General features: G+C 48.7%; 1 protein-coding gene across 1 annotated transcript; it reads left to right on the top strand.

Annotated features, from left to right (window-relative positions):
- Positions 1–8007: 8007 nt before the first annotated feature.
- On the top strand, positions 8008–12997 carry ENH_00003600 (glycogen phosphorylase family protein, putative; the record flags this gene model as incomplete). Its single annotated transcript, XM_013578067.1, has 8 exons — positions 8008–8241; positions 8386–8560; positions 8853–8981; positions 9149–9929; positions 10337–11096; positions 11538–11786; positions 12164–12421; positions 12668–12997. The coding sequence occupies 8 exons, from the start codon at positions 8008–8010 to the stop codon at positions 12995–12997; spliced, it is 2916 nt and encodes a 971-aa protein (XP_013433521.1).
- Between the last annotated feature and the right edge of the window lie 2062 nt (positions 12998–15059).

The raw sequence follows: 15059 nt of genomic DNA, 5'->3' as shown, positions 1-15059 counted from the left end.
ATTAAAAAGGAAATAATTTTCTTGCAATACTAATTCCAATAGAAGATAAAGAAGCCGAATTTTCTCGAACGCTCGCCAGTTCCTCCTGCTACTCGCCAGTTCACTGTGCCTGTACACCGAGCGCAGAGTTGCCGTGTTAATCTGCATGCAGTTTTGAGGCTCATTGAACATTCTTTCCGTGCTTTTTGTGTTTATTGCATGGAAGCGTGATCTGGTTGACAGCCGCGACGCCACAATGTAACAGCTCTGTGCACTGCTTTCCTTTAGGATCGCCTTTCGATTTCCCTAATTGGATAGTTGAATGCGCAATTTAGAAACAAAAAATATGTCCACGATATATAAGGGTATGCATTTAACCAACAACTGCAGCTGCGAACCCTTAAACCCGAAACGTATGCCCTTGACTCTCACGAGCACAAGCGCTGCGCTTGCTTTGCGTGTTTTCTACGTTTCACTGCTTCGTTTCATTGTTATTTCTCAACATTTCAGTTTCGTGAGAATTGTTTTCATTTGCCTTAGCTGAACAGCAGTGCTCGTGCTCGTTGCTGCTCAGCAGCTGCTGCTTTTGCTACTTCGCATTGCAGCAAACGGAAGCGACTGCTTTCACAATAGCTACTATGCTGCTACACTTTTTAGGAAAGCTGCATTCAGTCTGGAAGAGCTTTGCCTGGAAGGCGCGAACAAAGAGAGCACTAGTCACATGATAACCTCGCTAATGGCGTCTTAGTGTTTCATCCCCGGGAGTTAGTGTTTCGTCCACTGCTGTAGGCATATTTCCATTAACTTACTTCAAAGCATGAGCACCACGTGCGCCCCAACATGGCACCTGAAACGGCCATGATTCGCCTTTCGCGCCTCCTCAGCCCGAGAGTGATATCCGAAATCGGCACGATTGGCCTACTGCATACAAGCGAGTTTCAGAAAAGAGCAAAATTCTAGTTGGCGAGGTATTCAGTGCAGAAAGTTTAATCCCTACAGCCACCGCAGCACATACAACGAAATGCAGCATCAGTACGAAGCAACAACAGAAAGGAAATCACCAGCTACAGCTCCTCCACGAAAAGAGTTAAGTCAAGCAGTGGATAGGTAGCCAGCTCAGTGGATGGGTGTCCTGCTTGGTGAGGCCTCATTCTGCGCAAGATGTCTGCGCAAGATGTCTGCAGAGCTCTTCACTATTTGGTCTGCTGCACACTCAGAGCTTTGCTATCATATATCTACTGTTCAGATAACATACAAACGAATACGCAGCTATGTATTCGCTTGTGTAATCTGTGAGCGCACTTAGGTGTGCTGCTATGTTGAAACTTCTCAACTTTGCTGTGGTCGTGCAGTGTACGGTCCCAAAAAGCAACTATTGTTCCTGCAACGGGAGCAGATGCTTCTGCCTCCGCTGCTGCTGCTGCTGCTGATATTTCGTTGCTAACGCAGCTGCCATTAAGTGCCGCTTCCGCTACATCTCTGGTTGTTTGTTTTGCTACGGAGCCAGATGGCGCTGTTGCTGGTGTTGTTGCTGCTGCTGTCATAGCTGTCATGCAGCGTTTCTGCAGGCGTCTCCATGCGTATAAAAACCTTTGTAGCTATGACCCTCCTCTGAGCTCCATCCCAAATCATAGAATGCTCTTGTTGTGTACTTAGCGTTTGTATGTGCTTACGCATGCCACTCTAGGTCTGGATTAGTGAGAGAAGGCCACCGTGGTGCATAGGTGTCTCCCGCTGTGGAGGCACACGTTGATACCTATCAATGTTCACAAAAGGCATCATTCGAACAATAAAAAGGCCTAAACATCACCATTGTACATCCGATTTCCAAGGCATATATCTGGCTCCGAGCTGTTCCTTCCTCTCTGCGTATTGCCCAGTACATCTTCAGCGCCGTTGTGAACCGCGACACTTGGGCTCAACAGCAGAGCACACTAGTCCTCAACTCCAGACTACTATTTCCTTTTCCTTGTTAGCTGCCTCTAGTTGCTCATTTACCTTATATGTTCTAAATTATATTCCCCTGAAGGCCACTTCTGGTCCTTATGTTCCAGTTCTGCATAGTACACCTTGTACTGCAAGAACGTAGCGGTACGTCCTCTAAGATTCTAAATGCACAGATATTTCATATAGCGTCAAATTAAGTATGAGCCTCTTCTATGTATTAAAAGCACTGGTCTTCATTTCCCCACAGCACTGAATAGTAGTTGCGCTGCTAGCAGCCAGCAAGCAACTAGCGGTGAGCCAACAGTGCGATTAGCATTGTTTGAGCCTACCAATTTCTTACCTACTTAGGTTTTTGTATATTATAATATATATTCATGTATTTCAGTTCAGTGACGCTGTTTCTTGTGTTATAGGTGCCATTCGCGGGAAGCCTAAGTCCCATGCTGCTCTGGCCAGTCCCAAAGTGATCCTGCATTGGCGGGTCTTGTGCACCAACTGCCATCTCATTTGCGCTGTGTCATACTTTTTGAGTTTTTTCCTAATGGTAATGCTCATCACTACGACTGTGACGTCATAATCATTATCGCGAGCGGCATGAGCAACAGTTGCTGCACCAGCAGATACGTGAGAACATGATTGGCAAGCAGTGACAGAATGCGTTTGACAGTTTGTTTGATGCGGAAGACCGCTGTAAGAGTCTGCTGGAAGAGCACACAGAACGAGGCAGATACTCTAGGCACCTGATGCCCACTTCCCCCTCACATTTCTGATGTGAAGCAACGGCAACTGCAGCAGAGCCACCACCAGCACTAGCAAACCTAAGCCGAGGAGAAGCAGAAGACTACACAGCTCTACTGTAGTGTCTTTTCCATTAGACGCTAGTCGAATGAACAGAAACCTGGTCCTATGACCCGCGCTGCCTCGGTTTTCCAGCTGCCAGGTACCGAACTGGTTGCCTGTGATCCGCGGGCTTCCGCGGTGGCAAACCAAACGCTCCTCCGCCATTTTTGTTCTACGCTTGCGGTACCAAACTTATGTATAGCTCAGAAATGCGGTTAGTCGAGGCGCGTCTTCTCCTGGATCCTGCAGTTTCAACTGGAAGGGGTTCAGGAAACACTGAACCGTGCATATGACGCACAACCAGATTGTTTAACGTGTCCGAAGACGCTTCTAGCCCTTCGAACACTCGAAAGGCTGCGCAGTCCCTTGGGAACTGCGTAGCTGAACTGCCAACGGCGTCACTAGATCACTGGGCCGTCCATGGCCGTCGAACGCCGGTTGCTACTCCACTTGGCGCTTTTGCTTATGTCCGTTTTAGACTGCAATACAATGTTTAACCAATGTGTTATATGCTTGAAAGCTCTCGCAAAATCAGGAGGTACAGGCAGTGAGCTGCGGTCTCGAGGCTCACAGGGTAAACGGCACTTAAAAGGGCTAAACGGTGGGCCCTTTGTTCGATGCTCCACCACTGACCTATTTCATCCTGCTCCTCGTGCTCCAATCACTATTCAGTTTATTCCCGAACTCCTCCTCTGGTTCGCGAAGCTCTCCTAAATTCTATTTCTCCGCCTCATTTGATGGGTTTGGGAAACAGTCGACAGCATGTTCACTTAGCGAAAGCAGATATCACCAAGAACATCCCAAGTTCGTTGGGTGTTAATTTGGCTGTGACAAATCTGGCAGCTTGATACGAGGCTTTAAGAAAACCTTGAATGCTTTCCTTCGTAGTTTGCTCTGCTACGTTGTTCTGCAGAACTACTATACCACTGCGTCAAATCCTCAGATGAAGACGTTTATTTTAGTGTGGTGGGAGCGTGCTTGCCTTATCTGATGTGGCGAGCAGCATCCGAGTGCTTGCTGGGAGGGTTAAACCATCAAAGCAGGTTTTTCGCCCGGGCTGAAAGTTGATAGTGGTCAATGTGCGCTGCATGCGCTTGGGTTGATCCCTCATGAAGTGGAAGAAAAAAGGCCGCTTTCCTGAATAGAAATTAGAAGACTATTCCTGACCAGTCCCTGGGAGTAGAGCCTTAGTTTACCGAACTGGCCAATATCAGCTTTCATGCCACTTGAAAATCGTGCTTTGATATGAAAGTGTCAGTTTGGGCCCGCCCAGCGTGCACTTGAATCCAGTGCTCAGCAGCATGACGGTCAAACTGCTGGCATGTTTCTAGGTGTATGCGACTGTACACATGGGCGAGATAGTCGCCTTCTGTTTCGCATTCTAGGAGCACGTCGCTCACTTGGTAACGCTAACCATGCGCTACGCACACGCAGCCGTTTAATTATGCCTTGTGCTCGAAGGAAACCAACTATTTTAGATCCGTACTATGGGTGGAAGGAATCTGCCCTTACGCAGCAAGGGCTGCCCTCTTGTCTTTTTCCCGTGTAAAGCACAGCAGGGGTGTCCGATGCTTTCTTTCGGGTAATTGACATCAACTACTGCATTTTATCCGCAATTTGCTGAACTAGCGGGGCTGCTGCAACAATAAATGCGGGAAGCCGCCACTTTTGCGTGGCCTTTCGAGGCCACAGAAAGCGCTTTTGCGCGCTGTATGGCTCATTTGACTGCCTTTCGTAGTCGGATCCAGCAGAGTTATCCACGGGCATGAAATATCATAGGACATGGCGCTTTCCTGCAACAACGTGGGTCCCGTACGAAAAGCGCCTACAAGCTTTGCTGGTCGTGTGCACTGTACGAAACACCGCAGGTGATGTGCCGCTGAGCGTAGAGTCTTGCTGTTGTGAGGGCGTTTAAAATTTTCCGTGTTTATATCCACGGCTCGTTTACGTTGGTGTGTAGGGGCCGCTACCGTGCCTATAAACTAATGCCAATAAACCCACATAGATAGGTCAAGGGAAACTGCGTCTGGACGAACTTTGAGGCTTGGCTTGCAAAATTGTGCCGCGAGATGCACTGCTCTTGCCGATGCCCTTTTCCGCCAATCTGTTAAGGAGCTAGCTCTTGCCTATCCGCCGCGTGGTGCGATCTCACGCGAGATTCTGTTCTGAAGAAATGAGGAATATGACGCTCCTTCTTCGAAGCCTCTTAGTGCTAGTCTGCATGCAACGCAAAATCAATTGAGATAAACGGAAAAGTGATCAACGAGGCTGCAAAGTATTCATACTGAAAAAGACAGGTGCTGATATGCCTAAAATCGTGGCTGCAATAGTGGTTTGGCAACGATGTGGGATAACAGAATGAAGCGCTGCGCCTGGCCAGGGTTGACCAATCCGAGGCCAGCAATGAAGTAGGTGTTGATCTTCCAATTCGCTTGCCTGTTTGTTGAACTTAAAGCATGTATATTGGGAGGGACTCACGCGACGCTAGTCGCCAAGATACAGAGGCTCTGCCCGAAATATACATTTTCTGAGTTCTGTCCTTGAGACGCAGCAAGCGAGTCGAAGCCATGCGTACAGTGCTGGTAGTAACCAGAAGAGTCATCAAGGCCGCTTGACAAAACACGAACGGAGGTTGCACTGGCGTACTTGTTTGCACTGGCAGGTTTTCTGTGTGCTTTAAAACGCAGGGTCTCATGACCTGCCTGTGCGTGTACATATTAAATAGGTACCTGGACACGAAACGCTCCTGTACAGGTTCTACCGGCCATTCGGCCATAGTGACTGAATGCAGGGTTGAAGAATTTATGCAAAAACGAAAATTCCATGGGTTACCCCAGCACTCGCAAAGAAGTTAGCTGCCATAGCCTTACATGGGTTCTCTGGAAAGCGGGCTGTTCGACTTTGCTTGAGTATACAGTGGGACTGCCGCGTACTCTCCCCACTAAAGTGTCAGCAACCATCTTTCCTTTGAATGTGCCTACGGACTTTTCGCCATGATAGAGCAGCATTATTTGGAGGAGCTTTGGCTTGACATAACTACTAGGCAGAGGTTGTTCCTGCTGTGCGCATCAAGAACGCTAGTGCATTCAAACCAAGTGCTTTTGTTCGTTAGCACAGCGAAAGGTAAACGAGCTTTAGACAATCGTGAGGCCTGTAGGCACGTTAGTTCTTGTGAGGGCAATGCAGTTGGACACGGCCGGGTGTCTTAGGAATCATTTTTACAAGCATGGTATCTTCGGTAGTATAAAATCCATGAATTAAATTGCATAGCGTGTTTTGGACTTACCTAACGCGGGATACGGCACTCAAGGCCAGCCACAAAAGACTGACTTACCCCGCACTTTGCCCGCGTGGAAAGTAAAAGTACGCTGATCCGGTACCACAGGCATAAGATAGGAAAAAGAAAATGCTTCCAGTGCCCCTTGAACAATCATTAGCAACCAGCATTTCTTGGGTGCGCGATTTCTCTCCAGAAACTCATAGTGTCATACATCTACAAGACGTTATGTGATTGTTCTCGTCTTGTGAATTCTGCTTTGAACTGATCATCCAGTGAAGGCAGTTTGGGGGCAATGCTGTCAGCACCGTGAGTTTCTGCGTCCCAGTTAGCGCCTTGTCCTCTTTTGCTGGCTCTCCCTTAAAGAATAGCTCATGAGTTCCCATGTTTTTCTCCACTCGTGGGTCACAATTTAGTTTCATTAGCAAACATATGACATATATAAGCACGGTAGCCGATCGCGAGGCTGGTTGCTAACGCTGATATTCAGTCTACAAGGACGAACAACTGGGACTGAGAGTAGCAAAGCGTAACGAAGCTGCACAATTGTTTCTTTTGGAATGTTCGGCGCATCAACAGGCATTTATTGCTGGAGGCTGAAAGCATTTCCCCCCATAAATGCTATCGTGCAAGCAGTTGCGACCCATGGGTATCCCTCTGAGCACGAACAATACGGAAACACTTTGCACGAACAGTACCTGATGGCACTTCGTAATGATTGTCGCTAAGATGGCTGCTCAAGGGAGCAGCGGGCTCCCTACGTATTCCATTTCCTCTGTCTCGTCCGGCCAGCGTGCACTTCTATAGTGGTACACCTATGACACTAACATCTGATCTGCTCTGCCTGTCACCATTTCTGCCAAAACATGTTTTCGCGAGTCACACCTGCTCAGCCCCACGTTTTCCAAGCTTCGGCGCATTAGGCCGTTGTCTCTACTGACTATGCTACTTTTTCCTAGGGCCAATCTGTTCAAACATGGCCTGATTACGCGCTACTGATTTTAAAAGTATGCTTAGGAGAGTTTACTGGTACAGAAGTCGCACTGCAGAGATGGATTCACGGCAGTTTGAACGCGGAACAGGCTTCCACTCAGGTTAAGGATTGCCAGAAGTTCGCCTTTATGCGTACCCTAACTACCATCACATCGATATCACCAGGTATGTGCTCTAGTGCTCGCGTATGATATGTCAGTGGTGAAAAGAGCCGCTGCCACTGCAACAGTCGAAGGAAGCGCACAGGGCATGCATGGGTAGCAACCGATATAGACTGCCGAGCTGCACTGTTTCTACAGAAGCTTACACGGCAACTGCGCAGTCATAGCTACACTGCTGTTGTTGCTAAAGCCTCGGCTGCCGGCAACTCTACGCGAAACTGCTAGGCACGAGACGCTGCTTCAGAAACAAAGGAAACGCTCCTGGCATATAGTACATTTCTCAAAAAGTATGTTTAGTGTTCGTGGGTTTGCGTTGTCGGCTGTGCGTTGGGTGGCCGCAGCAGCTGACTTGAAGGGTGTGTGCGTGCCGCCAAGTTATGCTACACATAGAAGGCAATGTAAGAATACATTAACACGAATTCACGGAGCAAGACAAATGCCATCTATCCTTCGTTGAAGTCTGGTGCAGGACTGTGTGGAACCCAGCGCCGTGAACTTCTCCGCAGCCGCCTCAGCCTGGCGATGGTATGGTGCACGCACACGTGAACGGCAGCACACCCTAGAAGTGGCTGCGTTCAGCTGGTTCTGGTGGCGACTTAGCGCCATACAAGTTCTCACGGGTTTCTTCTATATTTCTTTACTTCATTGCGCTATAAGGCCCTTCCTCGGCCGTTGCTAAGCTGGGTCAGTGTGTCGTTGCTTCCTCGCCTGGAGGAGGGAGCCGTTCGGCTGCGAAGGTCTCGTTCCACTTACTTCCTCGCCTTCTTTCTTCTCTTCTCGTATTTGCGCTTCCTAACCTACTTTGTGAAAATGGCGACCGGAGTTGAGGATGTGTTTACCAGGGACACCAACCAGCACTGGGAAATGAAGCGCAAGGCTTCCTTTTCTAAACTAACTGGTGCCGTGCCCAGGACGATACCAGGAATGTACAACGTCGTAGAAGACCCGCATGCGGACGATAAAAAGGAGAAACTGTGGAAGCTGATGGAAACCTATCTTCCTTCTGATGTACATTCCATCCAGAGAAGCATAGTCAACCACGTGGTAGGTCGCGTCGCTTTCTAATTCAGTCCAGGTGTGCATGGGACTCCTCTCTTTGCAGCGAATTTTATCATACTGCACACAGCAAATGATGCAGTTTTGGCTGAGCAAGACCGCTTGTGCAGCAATTTTGCTATATTTCCGTAGGAGTACACCCTAGCTAAGACCCGCTTCAACCTCGACCCGGAGTCGTGTTACCGAGCAGCTGCTTTCTCTGTTCGCGACCGTTTGATTGAGACCCTCAATGACACCAATGCCTTCTTCCATGAGAAGGACGTAAAGCGGGCCTACTACCTTTCCCTTGAGTTCCTCCTAGGTCGCGGTGAGGCCTGACACATTCCGAATTTACCGCTGACTCTCCCGTTCAGGTTCAGGCTACCCAGTTGTCTGCACGAGATACCCAACACCGTTGTGCGACGAGGATCCGAATCTCTGTCTGGAATGGCCGGGCTGCATGCTCACATGCAGTGTTTGTCTGCGGCCTCTGCTCACATGTGGTCCCTAGTGGGCACGGTGGTCTTCTTTTTCTATCCGCTCTGTTCCGTACGGCTTTTCGAAATGCGCTGGCCAGTAGTGGGACAGGCAGTCTTCTTTATCTGCTCTGTTCTGTACAGCTTTCCAAAATGCGTTGGTTAATTTGGACATTGAGAAAAACTACCGCACGGCCCTTGCAGATTTGGGTTTCAGTTTGGAGCAGCTCTACGAGTTCGAACACGACCCGGCTCTAGGCAATGGCGGTCTCGGTGCGTATGCTTCAACGCTGCCTCTATTTAGGGTGTACCTGGAGTTGAGAACACATTCCTGTATTTAGGGTGTACCTGGAGCTGAGAACGCATTCTTTTAGTGGTCTTTGGTGGCCTTAGGCCACCTGCTCACTCACCGTTTGTTTGTTTCTTTTGTCCGTCTGCAGGTCGTTTGGCTGCTTGTTTCCTAGACTCGATGGCTACTCTGAACTTGCCTTGCTGGGGTTACGGCATTCGTTACACGTACGGCATATTTGAGCAGAAGATAGTGAATGGACGACAGGTGGAGTACCCTGATTACTGGTTGACTCTGTCGAACCCATGGGAGATCGAGCGGCCAGATTGCACGTACGCCGTCCGCATTTACGGCAGCGTTAAGGAGTATAGGGACCCTCAGAGCGGACGCATGCGCAGCAAATGGGTTGGGGGCGAGATAGTGCAGGCTATGGCCTACGATACGCCTATTCCGGGATTCGACACGTACAATACGATCAACCTACGGCTGTGGAAGGCCTGCCCGTCTAAGGAGTTCGACTTCCACTTGTTTGACGTCGGGCGTTACCTGGAATCTGTGCGAGAACGGCAGAATGCGGAGTCGATTTCGGCGGTGCTGTACCCGAACGACAACACCATGGAAGGAAAGGAGCTACGGCTGAAGCAGCAGTACTTCTTCTGCTGCGCCACAATCCAAGATGTGCTTCGTCGCTTCAAGAAAGTGCCTGGTCGCGACTGGAAGGAACTGCCGGACAAGATTCAGTGCCAGCTGAACGACACACACCCAACCATAGCCATCCCGGAGTTGATGCGGATCCTGTTGGACGTAGAGGGCCTGGACTGGGACACCGCCTGGGACTTGACAAGGCGCTGTTTCAACTATACGAACCACACTGTGTTGCCTGAAGCTCTTGAGAAGTGGTCTGCGGATCTCATTTCAAGACTCTTGCCCAGGTAAACCTTGATTTTCTTTCCTCAGCTCCGTTCTGTCTAGTATTCGCGTTCAGCTGGCTTTACGTGGCCGGGCTTTGGAAGGAGATGAGGAAAGGGAGCAGTAGAGTGCTTGGCGGGCGTTAGTGCGACTACATTTCTGTATGGAACGTATAGAGCTCTATGTTTCTGCATGTGCAGAAATGCTTGCGTGCATCGCATGTATTAATGCCTGTATGCAAATTGATGCGCATGCGCGTGCGTGTGTGTGGGCGCTTGCACATGGAATGGCCACCTATATGTGTGCCATGTATCCTCTCAAAAGCACAACCTAGCGGAGCCACAGCAGCAGCAGCAGCCCGCATCAGCAACAGTTTGGCTGCGTGAGGTCTGCACGCTTTTACGTGCTCGTGCGTGGGTGCTTGTTCCAGGCACTTGTTGATTATAAACGAGATAAACTTCCGTTTCTTGAACGAGGCACGGTCCATCTTTGGAGACGACTGGAACAAGATTGGCCGCATGTCGATTTACGAAGAAGGCAACGAGAAGCGTATAAGGATGGCGAACTTGGCAGTGATAGGTGGCCGACACGTAAATGGTGTAGCAGCAATCCACAGCGAGCTTGTGAAAAAGAACTTGTTCCCAGAATTCGTCGAGTTCTACTCTCGCCAAGGAGTTAATGATAAGTTCCTGAACGTGACCAATGGTGTCACCCCGCGCCGCTGGATCTATTGCTCGAACAGGGGCTTGGCGGATCTTTTCAGCAACTGGCTGGGATCGGACTCTTGGCTGAAGGAGCTGGACATGATTGCAGGTCTGATGAACCACATAGATAACCCCTCGTTCAGGGCAGAGTGGGCAGCGGTGAAGAAGGAGAACAAGAAGAGGCTTGCGCTGTGGGTCGAGCAGCGCTGCAACGTGAAGCTTGATGTGGACACCATGTTGTTCGACATACAAGTCAAGAGAATCCACGAGTACAAACGCCAGCTGCTCAACATCATCTACATTATCCACAGATATCTCACCCTGAAACGTATGCAACCAGCGGACAGGAGCAACATGCTCCCTAGAGCGTGCCTCATTGGGGGCAAAGCGGCGCCGGGTTACTACACTGCAAAGACCATCATCAAAATGGCAAACAGCGTCGCGCAGATTGTCAACAACGACCCAGATGTCGACAAGTACCTCAAGGTAAGCAGGCTACTCAAGTCATCCAAGGCATTGTCGGCCTCTTCAGAGGCGGTGTTGCTGCTCTGGAGGTGAAGGCACATTGGGTACTTCTCTGTGTACTCGTTTCTTTGACCTTGAATTTTATTCGCGCTCTTTCTCCATATCAGCTGGTCGGGCGCCTCTCATAGCGGACTGGTGGATGGGTGCTGAAAGGCATTGGCGGCTAGGCGGAATTTTACAAGCTTGTCTGTTCGTTCAGTGGCCGTCTTTTATGCCGTTGCTTTCATTTGTGTGAAGTATCCAATTTACCGTGTAGAGGCGTGCGAGGTACTTGTGAGCTGGTACAAATGTGTCTGCGTATGAAATTACTGTTCCATACACATTAGTTTGGTGAGCCATATTTTGCGCACATCAGCAAAGAGGCACACTAAGTGTTGGACGGAAGCTTGGTTTGGTGTACAGGTTGTGTTCCTGCCCAACTACAACGTCTCGAACGCGCAAGTTATAATTCCGGCTAGCGATATATCGCAGCACATATCCACAGCAGGCACCGAAGCCTCAGGCACTTCAAACATAAAATTCGTGATGAACGGAGGCCTAATTATCGGCACGCTAGACGGAGCCAATATCGAGATCAGAGAAGAGGGCGGCGATGAAACCATGTTCATATTCGGGGCCAAAGAACATGAAGTTGACCATATCAGGGAGCGGGTGAGACTATTCACGCGGCGCACACTAGCGTAGCGTTTCCATAGTTGGAGATGAGTGGGAAGTTATGGGAATGGAGGTTCCCTAAACATTCTAGTTGTAGTGCTGTGCTGTTCCTCTGGAAAAGTGAAATGAGCGAAGTAGAGGGGTGAAGCGAGCACTAAAAGTAGATGAGAAGCCAGGTAAACCGTAGTTAAAGTGGGCAGTAAATAGTGGGCGGTAAATCATTCATGCCAGCAGTCACAGCATCGCGTGCATACATGCGTGAAACGGGGCTGAGAGTGTCGCCTGGTCAAGCGAATTTAGCTGGTCACTTCAGTTTATAGAGAAACTCAGATGTTGGCACAAGGCAAACACTTCCACTTTTTGGCTTCACTCAGGCACGCAACGGCTCCTATCCCATGGATCACCGCATGCGCGAGGTGTTTGACTGGATTCGTTCTGGGGCTCTGGCTTGCGGCGACGACAAGTCTCATGGAGATTTCTGTGCGATTTTGGACACGATTTGCAACAACGGAAATGGAAACAACGGGGATTATTACCTTCTTATACATGACTTCCCAGATTACTGCAGAGCTCAAGACGAGGTCGATAGGACGTACAGGAACCCAGACAAATGGTGGCGCCTATCTATTAAGGTGCGAGCTGCTGCTTTTGCTGCCGTTGCTGCTTCGGATTCTTCCGAGCAGCATGCGATGCCACGCAGTCTACACTAATTCGAGGAATGCGTTGGGACGGGCTGATGGGACGCAAACTCGAAACCCGAAGACGTGACGGCAGGCAGAGAAAGCAGTGGATGTGGAGGCACACTGGCAGCCTTGGAAAGGCGGTCCGCCCTCGATTGCTATTTGAATGGTTTGTTTTATTCGCTTTGTGATTTTCAGGCGGCGGCATCCATGGGCAAGTTCAGCACTGACAGATGCATGCGCGAATACGCGGAGAAGATTTGGGGCATTAGCCGTTGCGAGCGGCCTCCTCCGGACGAAGTCCTACGGGCACGTTCATTTGCGAACGATAAGAAAAGTAATGCTGGCCCTAGCCACGGCTTGAACCGAAGCAACAACAACATTAACACCACGAGCACTAACACAAACAGTAATGAAAGCAGCGGCACTGACAACCTTAGGGCGCCCGGGGAAAGTGAAAGTCAAAAGAGGGGGAAACACAAAAAGGAAAATAAACAGGACAAGAGGGAGGTTGTTGTTGACTCGTGAATATGACAAATAAACGATATACAGGCACACGAGTAAACTGTATAAAATAGTTGAATTGCAACAGATGCAGAGTGGATTGTTGGTACTTGCATTGGTGGTGGAAGTCTTGGAAAACACAGTGAATGGACAAGTGACGAATCAGAAATGGAGGTGGACGAATCAAAGGATTATTGCGAAGCCGTAATAATAAGTAAATACACGTTTTGTTTCTCCTGCGTCTTAGGCACACTGAATAGTAAATATTGATCTTTCAGTTTTTTTCATGAAATCGCAGTGATGTTTTGCCCCACAGCTCAATACGCGGGACAATTTACGTAAATGGAAGCAGTGCTATTATGTATGCGTGCCAAGCCCCTCCAAGAGGACTGGATCCACACACAACACAAAATCAAGCATCTTGTTTGTTTCTGTATAGGTTACACCGTAAGTTTGTTTGCAAGATGCCTAGCCATTTAGGAGTTACGTCAAGTTACTTCGTTCCAGTTGTATGGGAGATAAACAATCCATAGTTTAGTGCGTCTTCTGCGGAATGAGTTCGAGTTTGACATTTAAATTTGATATATTGAGGCTGAGGTAACACATCGCACAGACTGCGGTCTAGAGTTGCAGACCTAGATGCTTTGGTAATGCTGCTTTCTCTTGACTGGTTACGCGCTACGTGTGGAAGTAAGTTAGCACGTGATAAGTAAGGAGGTAACTACCGGCTGGTCGAGCGAGCTACGGGGTGAATCGGAGAGCGCGCAGCGGCAAACGGGCGAAACAGGCAGAGGCGGGAGCAAAAAAAAGGCGATTAGAAACAAAGTGCTCTGAACACAAACGAAGAGCGAAATACGACAGCCTAGTGAAATGAACAGATGAAGTTCCCAGCGGCACAGGCAGCGGAGGCCGGTGGATGCAACGGAAGCAGCACCAGTGTCTATCCAGAGTACTAAGAAATGAGCAATGAGTATAGAAGCGGAGGACGGTGGATTCATCGGAAGCAGCAGCAGTGTCTATACAGAGTGCTAGGAGCAATGAATATAGACAGATTGCAGTGCAGCAACTCACTGAGGAACAGAATTTTTGGAGTGCATGAAAAGGGTTACAGATGTACAGCGACTTAGCTCTTGTTGGTCTTTTGTGCCGAAGAATGTTGCAGCTACAGACCCTATGTCTAGTAATAGGCACACAGTAAACATCTAACGGGTCAACGGAAGGAACTCGTACTACGAAAACCCTCATCCATGGGGCATTCATAAAGTTTTGAAGCTGGAACGGGTGTAGGCAGATGCACGCAGGAATCATTTTCTTCATTTACATGTTTTCCGTTTCGCAGTTACAAGCCGAATAGCTAATTCAAGTATCCAACTCATTGTTTTATTCAATGGAATATGTGCTGCAGCAGCGGCACCAACCGCAGCAGCGGCACCAGCAGCAGCGGCGCCTACAGCAGTAACATCACCACAAGCACCCACAGCGGCAACAGCACCAACAGCAGCAGCAACACCAGGCACAGAGTCCCGAGGACGGCGTATTTTACACATGTTAAATCCCAAGAATGCCCACCACTGAGTATATGTGTGAGTAACGGTAAAAACAAAAATGCTCATAATGACGTACGTAACAGTAATATTGCTAGTGCATATAAGAATAGTGATGATATGAGAGAATAATAGTAACAGAAATGCAATGCTTGTTGCTAAACTACCAACAATAACTCCGGTAGTAAATTGTTCTAAATAAAGGTATTGCAATTCTGACGACGTGAATAGCGGTGGTAGCTTGGCTGTGAAAAGAGCAGCATACATAACGTGAGCTAACATCTACTTACATGTTTACTCATGATTTAATATGTGAATACGATGGCGTGGACCCACCGGTAAAATAATTAGGAAGTATGTCCTACAAGCACTATGTGTATACGCCTACGTAGTGTTTCTTATGTTGCCGAACCTGTAGTGCACACTAAATGTTGTAGACAACTATGGAAGTACTAATGATAAGCAAATGTAAGTAGAATAACTGCACCAAAGCGAAAATAGTACTAGTCATGGTGACAAAGCCGTGAATCTCGTTTGTCCAT

This window comes from Eimeria necatrix, genomic scaffold, assembly GCF_000499385.1.
Source record: "Eimeria necatrix Houghton genomic scaffold, Enh_scaff10, whole genome shotgun sequence".
In the NCBI taxonomy this organism is placed as follows: domain Eukaryota; phylum Apicomplexa; class Conoidasida; order Eucoccidiorida; family Eimeriidae; genus Eimeria; species Eimeria necatrix.
The sequence above is the reverse complement of the archived record's forward strand: the minus strand, read 5'-3'. Positions and strand labels throughout refer to the sequence as shown.